Below are 15,143 nucleotides of genomic sequence, written 5' to 3'. Positions count from 1 at the left end.
ATCTCAATGTACTCTTTGCTGCAGAAAATTTAAGTGATATTTATGAACAAGGTACTACTAAATGGAAATCAGCAGTTGCTAGACTTTATCTGAACAGGAGGCTTTCCACATCTCTGACTTATTATTAGTTTCCATTTGGTCTCTGTCCTACTGAGACACCAATGATCTATCTGAAGTCATAACTTTTTGGTACTTCATTAAATAGGGAAAAAATGGCTACTTGTATTATTATCATCAACCTTTTATGTTTTCACTATGGTGGTGAGTATGGCTTTAAAAAATTGTTGTATGGATGTGCCCTTGCAGCTAGCTTTTCTTTGAAAAAAAAAAAATGTTTCTTGCACTGGGCATCTCCTGTTTTCATAGCTTAAACATGCTTAATTAAGTTCATATTAATGCTTGTATAGTATAAGTTTTATTAAAAATATATTTTTTATTTGAATAATTTGCAAAATGCACTTTTGCTGCGCTCTATTGTTTCTTTCTGTCGATGCGTTCAAAACCTAAGCAAAATATATTTTTTTTTTTTGCTAAAAACGGAAGTATCATATATAACGTGTACGAATACAGCCAAGATAAAATGATTTATTTTCAGAAATATCATAAGACTATAGATCTAGAGAGGAGTTTGTGTCACAGCAATGGATGCCTACAACTCGTATATGAGGGTGATCGTTTGACCCATGCTCCATGAAGTGGTGCGTCACCTTTATCATGTGGTTGATGTGATATGGTGCATTGGGACATGGCTCAAGGAATGCAGTTGGGTGTAGTCTCCTAGTCATTTAGGGCCTTTGGTTGGTGATCCACTCAACTTGCTTTGGTGTTGAGACAGCATCAGATCATGTTGTCTTCTACTTACCTAAGAAGAGACAAATACTCAATATAAGAAGTTTTAAATAATTATATCGGTGCAATTACCTTTTCGCAATTCGTTTAACTTGGCTCAACCTTCTCTAGACCGAATTAGATTATTTATTTATAAAATAATCAGATTTAAGTTTGCATTTTTGTCCAGTTAATTAAAAGATCGGATTTGGGTTGATAAATTTTTGACTTATCATATCCGACATCATCCGTATCTGGTCTGACCTAACTTGATTATTCCCCTACTTTTATTTCTCCTATATGCACTCAAGCTAACACTTTTGGTTACAGAAGTTGCAGGTTAGACCAAGGCAACATGTAGAATAATTTAGATTCGCTCTTGGGAGATTACTTTAGTGAGGTTCATGTAGAATGTGGAACTAACTTAAGAATTGATTCCTTTTTCTTGAGACAAGGCAGAAAGGGGTCTTTTTTTATAGCCAAATCTTGCATGCAAAGCCCCAGCTCAGAATCTCAGCTTTATTCTCAACACTGACGAGCCACAACTTTTGTCCTTCTCACCATTTGGAAAAGGTGAAAGAAACTACATCATGTGACCCCTCGCTTCACGCCATAGCCTGGTCAAACTTGGGAGCATTCAAACCAGAAACAGCCCCTTAACAATAATAAAAAAGAAAGAACCCAGAGAGCCTGAGGGTATCATCTTTGCAGAGATAAAACTCTCAGTTTGAAACCGGACCTTCCTTCGCCTAAAATTCTTTGTTGTATACTCTGCTAACATTATGACTACCACATGCATCCTTACTGTTAACACCAAAAGAAAAATGTCAAGTAGGAGACCAACTTGGCCACGGCCGACAAACCGACCGCTGCGGAGACTAGATTGGTGCATGAACACCATAATAATCCTCCAACTTGGTTAAGGTTTTAAAGTAATCAAAATGTGATTTTAATGTCGGCTGTTCAGTACTCAAAAGAATTTTGGAACTGCATGCAAACTTAATTAGTATTAAGCTTATGTTTGTTATTTTGTCAATTTTGATTTTTGTCAAAAAGTTTAGGTTTGTATGTTAATTGTAGGCTTATATGAGTATCTTAACTTGAGTGGGATGTGCAGGTTTTAAAATCATGCTACTGTATTTATTAAACTAAGTCAATACCTGCAACATACCTGAGTTGTAGGAATTTTATATGGCTACATATGGAGATAAACTTGCAATCCGGTTCTCTGGACTTTATTTAACATAGTTGTAGCTTCTCTTCGAAAGTGGGTGCCTACAATAATTGGGTTCTTATAAAAGGTTGGGATTTGGTTTAGTAGATCTTTGGGTTGATGATGGAACCCCACCCTCTCCTAATTTCACCAGCAATTACACTTGAGAAATTTTGCTCTCTAACCGATCAACCAGAATCAGGTCGATAGAAAAATCAAAGAATTAACTTCTATACAGCATGTTCTCAATCCATGAATGAAAGATATATTGATGTTGAGGATTAAGTCCGGCATGAACTTGCCTATATATTACAAAGGAGCATGTATATCTATCTCTAGCTACTATTATAATGGAAACTTGGGGGTTTGACACCACCTCCAAATTCGACGCCACTTCAATCTTTCTATTCTTTGAATAGCGGATAGAGTACTAGAAGTTCTAAAATTCCAACATGATCTTTCAATTGACTCTCACTCCATGTTTTCTTGTTTTTCTTTTTTTTTTTTCTTGCTCCAAAATTTTCAAGACCATCTATTCCTGATAATCTCTCCAACAACTTTTATATGCATAGTTACATTGCAGTGCATACTTCAAGGTGGTGCATCTCCAACCCTGAATTCAATTCCACCCACTCCACATGCATAGAGGCTTTGCTTTTGGTGCCCTTTGTCCTAGCTCTCAACTTTCAATTGACCCAATTAGAGAAAGAATGACTTCCCTAAATCCCATTAACTTAAATATCTTTCGGAACTAAAGAATAATATACTAACATGAGTTTTTGTAGGAAGGTGGAACATAGGGCAAGAGGCTGAATTTTTGTACAAAAAAAAATTGCTAATTGTCTGGAGGTGGCATCTAAACCTTTATATCAACTTTATTTTATTGTTATGTCATGAATCTTATGAGTTATTAGATGGTTGCCATGCTAGAGAACTCAAAATGTTTCCCAGTTAAAAAAAAAAAAAAATCAAAAATAGGCATTGTATATGTAATTATGCCCATCAAAATCTTTGTTGTGTGACTTGACTCTAAATGTGGTGGATCTTGCTTCAGAACCCTATCTGGACCTATTTGAAGTGACTTACCAGGTCCCCGGTAGTTATGAGATCCTCCTGCGAGTATGGCCTCCTCTTCATCCTACTCAGTCAAGGGTTTTGCATGCATTGATGTCTAGTACAAGTTTTATACAGCTAATACCTATACATGCAACTGCACTACAATAGAAGAAGGCTCTAGCGATATTTACATGCCAATGCTACTAAGAAGCGTCGGTAATTTTGGCTCTACACTAAAATTTGCCGACACTTCTTAGTAGCATCGGCCGATATAAAACTACGACGACGCTTTTAAGCACGACGCTTATTAACGTCATCGGAGGCCAAATGCAACAGGAGGAAAGGGATTAGACGACGCTTAAAAGTATCATCGGAGTCCAAACCGAGCCGAGCTAAGGACGATGCTTAGAAGCATCATAAGGCAACCCCTAAGACGATGCTTATAAGCGTCGTCAGAGGTTGGGAGTAAGATGACGCTTATAAGCATCGACAAAGGCCAACTCCCAACTTAACCAGTGCTTGATCGTCCTGTAGCCCTCATTTTCCAAGCCCTAGCCCCCTTTTCCTTCTCTCCGGTGCCCAGCTACCGACCCGATCGATCTCCTCTCTGGAGCCCTAGCCCGATCGATCTCCTGCTCCCTCCTCTTCGGCGCAAGCTCGGCCTCTTCTCCGACACCGATCGACCTTCCTCCTCCCTCCTCCTCCTTCCTCTCTAGCGCCGATCGACCTCCCCTCAAGCCTCGATCGAGCTTTGCCTCCGCCCGAAGATCTTGTTCGGTTGCTTTTTTTTGGGAGCCGGCAAGGACAAGGATAAGGCCAGGTTTAGGATCTTCTTCTCTTGCTTCGATCTTTAAATTCTGGATTGTACCTACATATATTTTCAGATGTTGCATCTTTTCGGTTCTTCTCTAGAAACTACTGATTTGTTGCCACTGATGCTTCTTTAGTTGTTTCGTTTTTATGCCCTAGTTTTAGGTTTCAGCCCATTTTCAGTCTATGGAGAAATTATATTCACTTAGCTATTAATTAAAATATGTTTAAGATTAGGTGATGGTAACATATTCCCAATCTCACAGATTTAGGATTATTCTTCTCCTTGCCTTGAGCCCATATGGGAAGGTTGTAACTATTCAACCTTCCCAATCTCACGAATGGCAGCTCCCTTGGACTACTATTCAACCTTGACAACTTCCTTATCCTGAGCACCATCCTTTTACTGAAGTAACTAGAGACAGTCTTATTTTGTTAAGAATTCAAAATATAAAAACATAATTTGTTAGCAAGATGTTGTTGAGACTTGAGCTATATATGTTACCTCGTATATAGTTTATTTAGAAGTTCGATATGTTTGTGTTTTATGTTTTTGAAGCACATTGTAAATGCAAAATGACAATGTAAATGTCATCATATATGATAATATAAATGTTTTGAATGATATGTTTGTTTGCGACATGTGATTGTTGTTATCAATGGGATGTTTATTATGTCTATGTTTGGTAAATAATGTGTACAGGATTTACAAGCTTTTTTGAATTTTATTTTTTATAAAAATAATTCTAACAACGCTTTAAAGCGTTGTTAGTATCAGTATTGCCGACGCAAATAAGTGTCAGCAATACCCAAGCCGTTGACTAGTCTTGGGCCATTGCCAGCGCTTATAAATATCGACGGAAACCCAAGCCATTGCCGACACTTGTAAACATCGGCGTGAGCCCAAGCTTTGCTGACGCTAATAAGCATCGATGGAAACTCCAGCATTGTCGACGCTTGTAAACGTTAGCGTGAGCTCAAGCTTTGCCGACGCTACTAAGCATTGGTGAAAATAGAAGTTTTGCCGATGCTTATTAACGTCGGTGGAAACCGAAGTATACCGACGCTTATAACTGTTGGTAAAGGTTCGCATTTTGCTAGCACTTTCAATAAGCGTCGGCAAAAAATATTTCCACCTTACACCTACCAACGATTTGCGACACTTATTAGAGCGTCTGCATGGAAATTACCGATGCTTATAAGCGTCAGAAAATGCTCTAAAAAGCATCGGTAAATATAAGTTTTTTTGTAGTGTAAATCTTGGTTGATTATAGATAGCATTGAGAGTTTGTGAATGAGAACACAAGATATTGCAGTTGTATGTGAAGCCTCGTGAAAATTGCAAATGAGGTTGAGACAAACAATACTATGTTTGTTTGCTTATGTAAAAGTTGGATATCAACAATCTGGATGGCACTTTGATTATAACCTAAAGAAGTGCCAATGTAGTGGTAGAGATACCCATATCTAGCACGCATCACAACTAGACGACCTCAGCTACAACATCTGCTATAGCATGGTACTAAGCCTTAGCATTGGATTGTGATACAATAACCAACTTAGTCTACTCCAGGAGATCAATTCACTTTGAGGGTTTCAAAAGCTCTTTACCCATCTCCAAAGAAAATATGGTAAAAATATTCACAACAAACATAACATTTAGATGATGAAAAAGATGTAAAATATAAAGACACATGGACTCCAACCACCAACACAACTACCCAAACCTACTTCACATATATATTTATAATAACTGATCACACTTTTTCCACACCTAATTAACTATCCTTAACAATTAAACTACAAACATTCAACATATATATTTTTCCAGCAACCGTGCAACGAATAACAAATACCGAGCATAAAAAGAAAACCAGATCCTTGTGCATAGCTTATGTGTCAATATATACGACCCATTTAGCATCTTCTTAAGAGATACTAATTAGGGTCTAAGGAGGCTCATGCATGTCGACCAACAGAACCTTTATGCGTTGGGTATTGTTATGATATCATACTGCTCTTATGCTCCTCCATCAATGAAGTTAGAGCCATAAAACTTTGAGAGTGGTGTGGTACATTGTGCATGTGTATTCCTTCACCTACGCAACCTTGCAGCTATCGCAGTAGTACGTTGTCAGTATTCTTCTGATCAACTTGAAAAATTAATTCCATTTGGTTTTAGGTTCCTTGACGTTACTTGCAACCTAAGGTGGAAATAACTGTTTAATTATATACCATTGGTCAATATTTAGCATTCTCCCTGGCCAAAGAAAAGGCTGTGAGAGCATGTGGGAGATTATAATTGCAAGAAAGAAAGGGAAGAGAAAGAAGCATGTGTTTTGGATTGATTCAATCCATCGGCAATTAAAATACAGCAAAGAGGACTGCAAGGAATGATGTGCTTCCATGCACACGTGTGCTCGCCCTCATTTCCACTCACAAGCTCACATGCCGGTATGCAGGCGGATCAACATAGGCCCATGGGTTCGAGGAATGCACACCCATTATGACTTGGCGATTTCTAGAATTAGGGTTCATGCCCCTTGCACCTTTCTTTCTTTCCTCACCCCCCCCGCTTCCCGTTCTTAACATGGGAAGTCTTCCAGGTCAAAAGGCCTGCATCCCAATCCCCCTGTTAGCACCAATTTCTTATTATAATTGTCTATTGAGCCTTTTTGGAAGTAATGGAATAAACTACTTGTAATGAGCATTCCTAGGGTTTTAGCAGGATTCGATTTGGAAAATGGGACGGGTCTATGTGAGACAAACCCAGACAGGCCTGCATTAAACTAATCCACCCCCACCCCCCAAATCTCTCTCTCCCTCTCCCTCTCCCTCTCCCTCTCTCTCTCTCTCTCAAACAAACCAAGCAAAAGAATGAGAATGGACTCTAAAGCCAAGTTCATGATAACCGAGTTCGCGCCAACAACAAAGGTTGCAACCTAAAATGAGGTCTTCGCACCCTAGTTGGCTAAGCGTAGCTAGTTCATAAAACCCGGGCTAAGGAAAGCGATGGATGTTGGATGAGTTTACCATCTTTTTGCCTCTTCCCTCCACTCTAAAGCCGACTCATCTTCTTCCTTTGAGTCTTTATGCTTCCTCTCTCTCTCTCTACTCTTGGCATTTGTGCATGGCTATATTCACGTATTCATACGGAGGAGGCACGGGTGCTCCGCCGATTTCTCCTAGGCCGAGCCAGTTCCTAGGGGTTTGAATAGCCCCCTCCCACCCCCCGTCTTCCTTCTCGAACCCCGTGCCAAGACCTCACTTACCGTCCCCTATTTTATATATTATCACTGTTTACCACTAACCCCTCTCATAGTAACTGTCGAACTCTATACAGAGTGTAAAATTAACACTAGATATATATATATATATACGTACGTACGTATGTGTATATATATATATATATTAATTATATATTAAAACTTAAGAGCCTGGATTATATTATTGGTGTAAAAGATGAGATATCTTAGTTGTGTCGGTTTATCTTTTTTTTTTAATTCTTTTTGTGGAGTCTAGGCTTTATATAATTTATATTTGTGTTTTTTTATTAAGAGTCGCTTGCTTTTTACTCTCCCTGGAAGGGACGTTGTTATCTCCCAGGCGCCAACGGTTGGCCACTCATGGCAGGGGCTGGTATTTTTTAATGAGGATTGGGTGGGCCCGACCAACCGGCACGTGTCGGTGGCCTCCCACCCCCAACCTCCCCCCGCCACCAATGGCTGCGCCCGCTCCATGAACACCGCCCCCCTTTCTCTCCTTTTTCTAATTTCCAATGCCTCTTAAACGGCAGGGAGAAGGAGAAGGATGATGGTGCTCCACAGCATTTAACCCTTTCTTTCTTTGCATTAGTTTCTTGTACTGCCATGTATGTAAAATATCTAGATGAGATATCCATGAGGTAGCACGTAGCTAAACGTGGCTCAGCGTGCATGCATGCATGGCCGGTGCATGCACGTACGTGAAAGTAGATGCACGTATGTGTGGCGCATGCACATCTCATCCAAGGATTATACTGTGCTATACACGTGCGATGTGGACAAAAATGGGGTGGGGGAATGGATGGATGCATGGATCCATGCTTAATTTGGCACCAACCTTGAGGGTGGTTCCGTATATGGAACTGGGAAGTAGTAGGGCCGGTTGGTCCACGCGAAGGCACACAAGGACGCAGGGAAAGCCACCATGGCATGTGCCCACGTGGGAACAGTGCGCGCGTGGTGCCCTGCTCCCGTACAAAAGTTCAGTGTTAGGAGCGCAGGAGGATCAGAACAGCCCTGCCAAAGCCTAGAACTGGTCCATTGTTTGGTTTGGCCTTTTGGATCCTTATTAGTAATTACTCTGTCTCTCCTCCCTCGTTCTCTCTCTCTCTCACACTTGTTCTCTCTCTGATTGTGATTAGATTACCGAGAGGCATTTATTTTTACAGTGGAGCAGGCTTTGTATAATAATATAGGAGAGAGATCAGAGAGAGAGGAAAGCCATGTGTTTTACCATCTTTGATTCCCTCTTGACGGTCAAACTTTCAGCAAGCTGTGCACCCACCGAGATAAAAACTACTCCTATCCTAGTCCCCTCCCCCTCCCCTTCTCTCTCTTCTGTTTCTCAGTGAGAGGAAAAAAAAGTTGTTTAGTCTTTGCCGTACTGTGATAAAGAAGGAAGAGGGGTGAGCAAGTGAAATTCCTGAAGTGGGGTCGAGCCTCCAAATTCGTTTTGTTAAGGGTTTGAGAATGAAATGAGATCAAGGTCCGGAAGACAAGGGTTCGTGTCCTCATATAGGGTGCAGGTGGCGAACCCATCTCTTTCACTTATATGCTTTTTGTTATTTTTTCTATATAGATATTTCTTGTTTTCGAGAGGTGATAGTTTCTCTCCTCAGTGGAAAATCTGTCATTGGTAAGGGAAAATGGCAGTGGGAGGCCCGAATGGAGGCTATGGAGCGCGGGGGGAGAGCGAGAGAGAGTCAGATCATTAGGACAAAAGGGGTAGTTCCAAAAATTATAGTTTGGACGAAAGGACAGAAATGAAGAGAAGTGATGGGCTCTCATCACTGAAAATCTGTCATTGGTAAGGGAAAATGGCAGTGGGAGGGCCCGAATGGAGGCTATGGAGCGCGGGGGAGAGCGAGAGAGAGTCAGATCATTAGGACAAAAGGGTAGTTCCAAAAATTATAGTTTGGACGAAAGGACAGAAATGAAGAGAAGTGATGGGCTCTCATGGCTTTTCACAGAGAGTGCAGAGAGAGAGAGAGAGAGAGAGAGAGAGCGAGAGAGGTGCTGACAAGATACGACTCATGGCCAACTGGGCTTGAATAAATGGGTTGATCAACTTCTACACGTGTGCCCCTAGCGTTTAGAAAAATAGAGACAAACCAAACTCTGAAGGTCAGGACTCAGGAGAGCTTAAGCTTTGCCTTTGAAATGAAAGGAATGAACTGTCACAAAAGCCTCATTTCTGTCGATTCCACAAAGTGTTAAACTACTTCTTTTCCTGTTCACATAGGTTCAAGTATTGGTCAAAAAACTTAGCAAAACCCAACCAATATACTAGCAGACTTGTAAATATAAACTAATATTCTTGTCACACATGCAGCTTAACCATCTCTAAGGCTTACCAAACTGACAAATAAAAATCTATCATCATTATATTTTGCTTAGATATTATTATCCTTTTATTTTCCTAGCTATTAGCCAGCCTGTCATATACCAGGCTACCATCAACTATCAACACCCTTGCATTGAGAGAGAGAAAGGGGAGTCTTATTTGTTTCCAGAGATATATATATGAAGCCACTGTGCTTGCTTGCGTTTGAATTAATTGTTACTTTCTTTCAGGTTCTTCTGACCTTTCTTCTTCTCTTCCAAAACCCAACACACCGGCCCCTCTGTGATTCACATATCACCGCAGCATCCCCTTCTCTTCTCCTCCCCCTCCCCAATTTTCACCCTCTACAGCCACTGACCCCACATCCCCTCCCCTTTTCCCTTCCTTCCCCTTAGCACTGAGAGAAAATACTCCCCGTTAAAACGACAACTCCCACCTCCCCCTCTCTTGCCCTCTCAATATCTATAATAGCCTGTGTGCCACCCCAACCCATCTTTTTAATGGCCTCTATGAACAACTGTTAGGCTTCTCCTTGTCTCCCCAAGAGCTTCCACCCTCACAGCCTCACCAATCCCCCACCCTTATCTCTGGCGACGAGGTCTCCGCTGATTGCTATGGTCTCTCCACCGACCCTGCATCGGTCCTCCCCTCGGCATCCCAACCCCTCAGGTCAGATGGCCTTTTTGGCATCCTGGAAGCCCTCAAACCGACCTAACTCTCATCCCCAAGGTCAGCTTGCTTTTCATTCACATATCTTGGATATGGATATTCTATATCTCATCTCTTCTTATTCCTCGTATTTCTCTCCCTTCCTTCTTTCTAATTTATAGACTGGAGCATGAAGAGTTTGGACTTCAAAGGAAGCTCTTCAGAGCTATCCATACTGGTGGGATCGAGCAGCAATCAGAACAACATGGATCATGACGAGCCAAAGCTCGAAGACTTCCTTGGTGGCAACTCGTTTTCTGACCACGATCAGAAGCCCCCCGGGTGCAGCTCGATTCCTGGACCTATGACAATTCAGGCGACTACATGTTCTCCAATTGCTCCCTCCAGCTCCCTGCAGCAGCATCAATGACCTCCAATGTGGGAATAATGGGGGCTAATGAACAGCACTGGCACCGGCAGCAGCAGCAACTCCATCGGGCTCTCGATGATCAAGACTTGCTGCGCAACCAGCCAGCCCCACTGCAGCAGCCAGAAGGAAACAGCAACATGGACTCAGCTGGGACTAGCAATTGCGGTCGGGCACCTTGGAGGGAGGTGTCGGAGGGCCGATGGCGAGTTCGCAGAGCTTGTCGCTGTCGATGAGTACAGGCTCACAATCCAGCTCTGCGTTGCCACTCTTGGCAGCAGCAGCAAGCGGGGGAGGAGAGCTCTTCCTCGGAGAACACAGCAAGGGTAGTGGGAGTAGTCTTGATGCGCAGAGTGGTTCAATAGAAGCAGTGCCGAGGAGTCCATTGATACCTTCGGCAAAGGACCTCCATTTACCGGGGCGTGACGAGGTTCGACGTGCCCTCAGTAGAATATTTTACTTCCTCTATGTTATTGATAATACGCTTAGGTATCATCACATTTATAGATGATCCGCAGATACTTTTGCCATCAACGGTAGCAACCCAAATCTGCAAGGACAATCTGAGAAGAAGGACGACATATATATATTAGAGTACTTAGAATGGTTCGATCTGTTGATTTGAGCGGATTGAAGAGCCTAAATGGCCCACGGATATATTCATATCATGCAATCTTAGTTAACAAAGCAAATAGAATTAAAATAATGATTAATTATTGCTGCAAATATAGATGTGGAGCATGTTCTATTTTTTTTCTTTCTTTTGTAGTTCTTTTAGGAATGGAAACGTGAAGATCACTTTTACCATTTCATGCAAATCTTTTTTAAATATGCTTTCCTTTGCTAAGCACTAATCAAAAATGATCATTCGTGGGGTGATTGTAATTACAGATCTTGAAAACACTTGTGGTTACCTTTTTTTTCTTTGTTTGTTGTATAGATCTCATGAAATTACATTATAACATTTTGAAAAGATTAGCTAGATTCATCATCATCTACGGTGAAACAGAATCCAAATGTCCAGTCTTGGATGTATGCAAGTTATGATCTGTTTGTAACTTACGACACGAAGCTATATTAATATATATATATATATATATATATATATATATATATATATATATATATTTATATATATGTAGTTAGAATATGAACTGGAGAATTTATTTGCTTTTTAGCCTTGTTTGTTATTTCTTACGTTTTTTTAAAGGCTAAACCTTTGATTCTATTTTTCTTTCTTTCTTTTTTTTAACAGACATAGATGAGGACCGGAAGGTATGAGGCCCATCTATGGATAACAGTTGCAGAAGAAGAAGGTCAAACTCGTAAGGGCAGGCAAGGTACATTAAGTTGCGCCATCGATATGTTTCATCTTCTTTCCGACATGCACTAGATTTACAACCCCTCAGTTTTACTTTTGTCTAACTTTCCCTCTCTCTTTTCCTTCTGGGCATTGTCACATTTTATGGAAATGGGTCTTGTTTCAATTACATGCAGTCTATTTGGGTAAGTAAAATATGCTGCCCTCCCACTTCTTTCAGTATATATCTCTTTGTATCATTACAGGCTTTCTTTTCGTTCACTGTTATTCAAGTGATAGGCTCAGGGAAATCCTGATTCCTTTTCAATCTCTTGTTATCTCTACTTCTTTGTAACTTTTAACAGGTGGATATGACAAAGAAGAAAAGGCTGCTAGAGCTTATGATTTGGCTGCTCTCAAATACTGGGGTCCTACTACAACAACCAATTTTCCTGTAAGTTAAATTATTTACCCACTCTTACAAGGGTGGCTGCTTCTAAGTAAACCTCTTGGCTGTCTCTGCACCCCTACCTTCTTTATCACTGAGCGGTCATTTAGGGACCTTAGCTTGTGATCCAGGCTGTTTCCTCTCGACGATGTAGCTTATCCCCATCATCTCACTGGCCGACCTTGACCCCAGTTATTTTCTTTTCTTTTCTTTTCTTTTCAATGACATCTGAGCTAAAAATTTATTACGCTCATCAATTTCTCCTATATTTATATTTTCCATGAGTGCTTAAGTGCATACTCTGCACATATTCAGATTAGCAACTACGAAAAAGAGCTGGAAGAGATGAAGCACATGACTAGGCAAGAGTATGTTGCATCGCTAAGAAGGTAAATTTTGAACTCTATGATATACTTTTTAGTTGACAAAAATGATCAGCTAACCTTGGAGTTAACATATTATTTTTAAATGATGCAGAAAGAGTAGTGGATTTTCTCGGGGTGCCTCCATTTATCGTGGAGTTACAAGGTATTTTTGCGTGCTCTTTTTGCTACATCAACAGACTGAAAAAAGATCTTTTTTTTTTAAGTGAATACTGTAGGATTCAAATGTTATCACAAACTGCATTTTGATTTGATATTTGCAAGTACAAACTTAACCTGAGCTCTTTCCAGACTAATACTTTTGCAAGATTGTGTCAGAAGAATAATACTTATCCACGAAACAAGCTTATATATTTGGTTTATAATACTGACAGACATCATCAACATGGAAGATGGCAAGCACGGATAGGAAGGGTGGCAGGGAATAAGGATCTCTACTTGGGCACGTTCAGTAAGTCTTTCTCATTTAATTGAACTGCTTTGAAGATGTCTTTGAACTTTTTTCGAATCAGAACAATGTCATTGATGATCACATGCCAACCAATTATTGTAAGCACCAATTTTATCACCTCTTTTATCATTTTTATATAGGTACCCAAGAGGAAGCAGCAGAGGCCTATGACATTGCTGCGATAAAATTCCGAGGACTGAATGCCGTTACTAACTTCGACATGAGCCGCTACGACGTCAAGAGCATCCTTGAGAGCAGCACACTTCCGATAGGTGGGGCTGCGAAGCGCCTCAAGGATGTGTCTGAGCACGCAGAGGCAAGTGTGGATGGCCGTCGGACTGACGACGACAACCTCACCTCCCAACTCACCGATGGGATCAGCAGCAGCTATGCCTCCCATGCTCACCACCACGGCTGGCCCCCCTTCGCCTTCCCGCAGGCGCAGCCCCTCGCCATGCATTACCCTTACAGTCAGCAGCGTGGCTGGTGCAAGCAAGAACAAGACAGCGTCATGGCCACAGCCCATACCTTGCAGGACCTCCAGCAGCTCCACCTGGGGAACAACACTCACAACTTCTTTCAGCCATCTGTGATCCACAACCTCATCAGCATGGATTCCTCTTCGATGGAACATAGCACGGGTTCTAACTCGGTGATCTACAACGGGAGCATGGGCGGGAGTAGCGGAGGCTATCAAGGTGTTGTTGGGGGGAGTGGCAGGTACGCTTTGCCTGTAAGCACAATGGTGGTGGATCAGGGCCAGGGCAATCAAGGGAGCAGTAGCTTTGGAGAGAATGAGGGGAAGGCAATCGGTTATGAGAACATGTTGGGCTCCACTGATCCTTATGGTGGTAGGAGTGTTTATTATCTCTCGCAGCAGTCATCGGGTGGGGTTGTGAAGGATAACGGGTATGATCAGAGTGGTGGGTGTAACACTTGGATGCAACCTTCAGTGCAGGCTGTTGCACCCAGGGCCAACAATGTGGCTGTTTGCCATGGAGCTCCTCTTTTCACTGTGTGGAATGATGCTTAGGTGTTAGGTAGGGAGGGATGGGTGGTAGGAGTGGTGGACAGAAGGGATGGTGGTCTTAGAGAAGAAAAAAAATGAACAAAAGATATAGAACTTAGCTCCTAATTTTGAATTTTTTTTTTCTTGTACGGGTTTTCCTTCAGGAAGGAACTAAGAAGAGTCACTTATTTTTAGGTTCACTGAACTCTTCTTCTAACATAAGGATTCTTCTGAAGTTTTGGTGATGGCTTGTGAGGGTTGGTGGATGTGATCATCATTTCTCATCTGCTGTCAATTTTGGGGAACTTCGTTTCGATGAATCCTTGCAAAAAGGAGCTTTGCAACTTCAAATAATATTATGTTTGGTGCATCAAATCGATCATGATTTATCTCTACGCACATTGAAAGGAATAGCTTTGAGCTTTCAAACCTCGTTCATGCTTAATATTTATCTGTTTTTTCAGAGAAATGAATGCTGATTATTTTTCTCGAAGAAAGTCCCTTTGAACTTTATATTCATCTGTTACCGTTTCTAATATATATGCTTGTGGATGCTAATTTTTGAGGTCCGGCATGACAATGCTAGGACGTCCGTCACTATATCTTCCTCTACCATTTTTAAATGATAACAGTGAGGAATCAGATACTCAACACCATTACGAAGTAATGACTGGATAACACTAATTGAAATGCCTTTTGAGCATACTGCATGCAACGAGTAATCTCTCAGATGGTATTTTTTGAAGAAAGCTTACATATATGACAACTGACATTCTTTAATACAAATTTTCTAAATGTCTTTTTTATACCATTTCTTTGTGGTATGTCATGCTCTCGTCTCTAGAATTGTGGTGCAACTATACGTTATCGTGTGTATATATAGTTGCATGTGGATATCTGACGTTGCAATATTTTTGGAAAACTATTAGGAGACTGCAGTAGCCTAAAAGTAAAGCCTTAAGA

The 15,143-nt window shown here is 41.1% G+C and overlaps 1 protein-coding gene across 1 annotated transcript; it reads left to right on the top strand.

Annotated features, from left to right (window-relative positions):
* The first annotated feature begins 11,850 nt into the window (after window positions 1–11,850).
* Window positions 11,851–14,555, top strand: LOC120112230 (AP2-like ethylene-responsive transcription factor PLT1). Its single transcript, XM_039131094.1, has 7 exons — window positions 11,851–11,929; window positions 12,087–12,095; window positions 12,255–12,343; window positions 12,653–12,726; window positions 12,815–12,865; window positions 13,095–13,171; window positions 13,312–14,555. The coding sequence occupies exons 1-7, from the start codon at window positions 11,851–11,853 to the stop codon at window positions 14,202–14,204; spliced, it is 1,272 nt and encodes a 423-aa protein (XP_038987022.1). The 3' UTR covers window positions 14,205–14,555.
* Window positions 14,556–15,143: the final 588 nt, after the last annotated feature.

The sequence above is a fragment of the Phoenix dactylifera genome, chromosome 10 (genome assembly GCF_009389715.1).
Source record: "Phoenix dactylifera cultivar Barhee BC4 chromosome 10, palm_55x_up_171113_PBpolish2nd_filt_p, whole genome shotgun sequence".
Taxonomy (NCBI): domain Eukaryota; kingdom Viridiplantae; phylum Streptophyta; class Magnoliopsida; order Arecales; family Arecaceae; genus Phoenix; species Phoenix dactylifera.
This window is presented reverse-complemented; position numbering and strand designations above follow the sequence as displayed.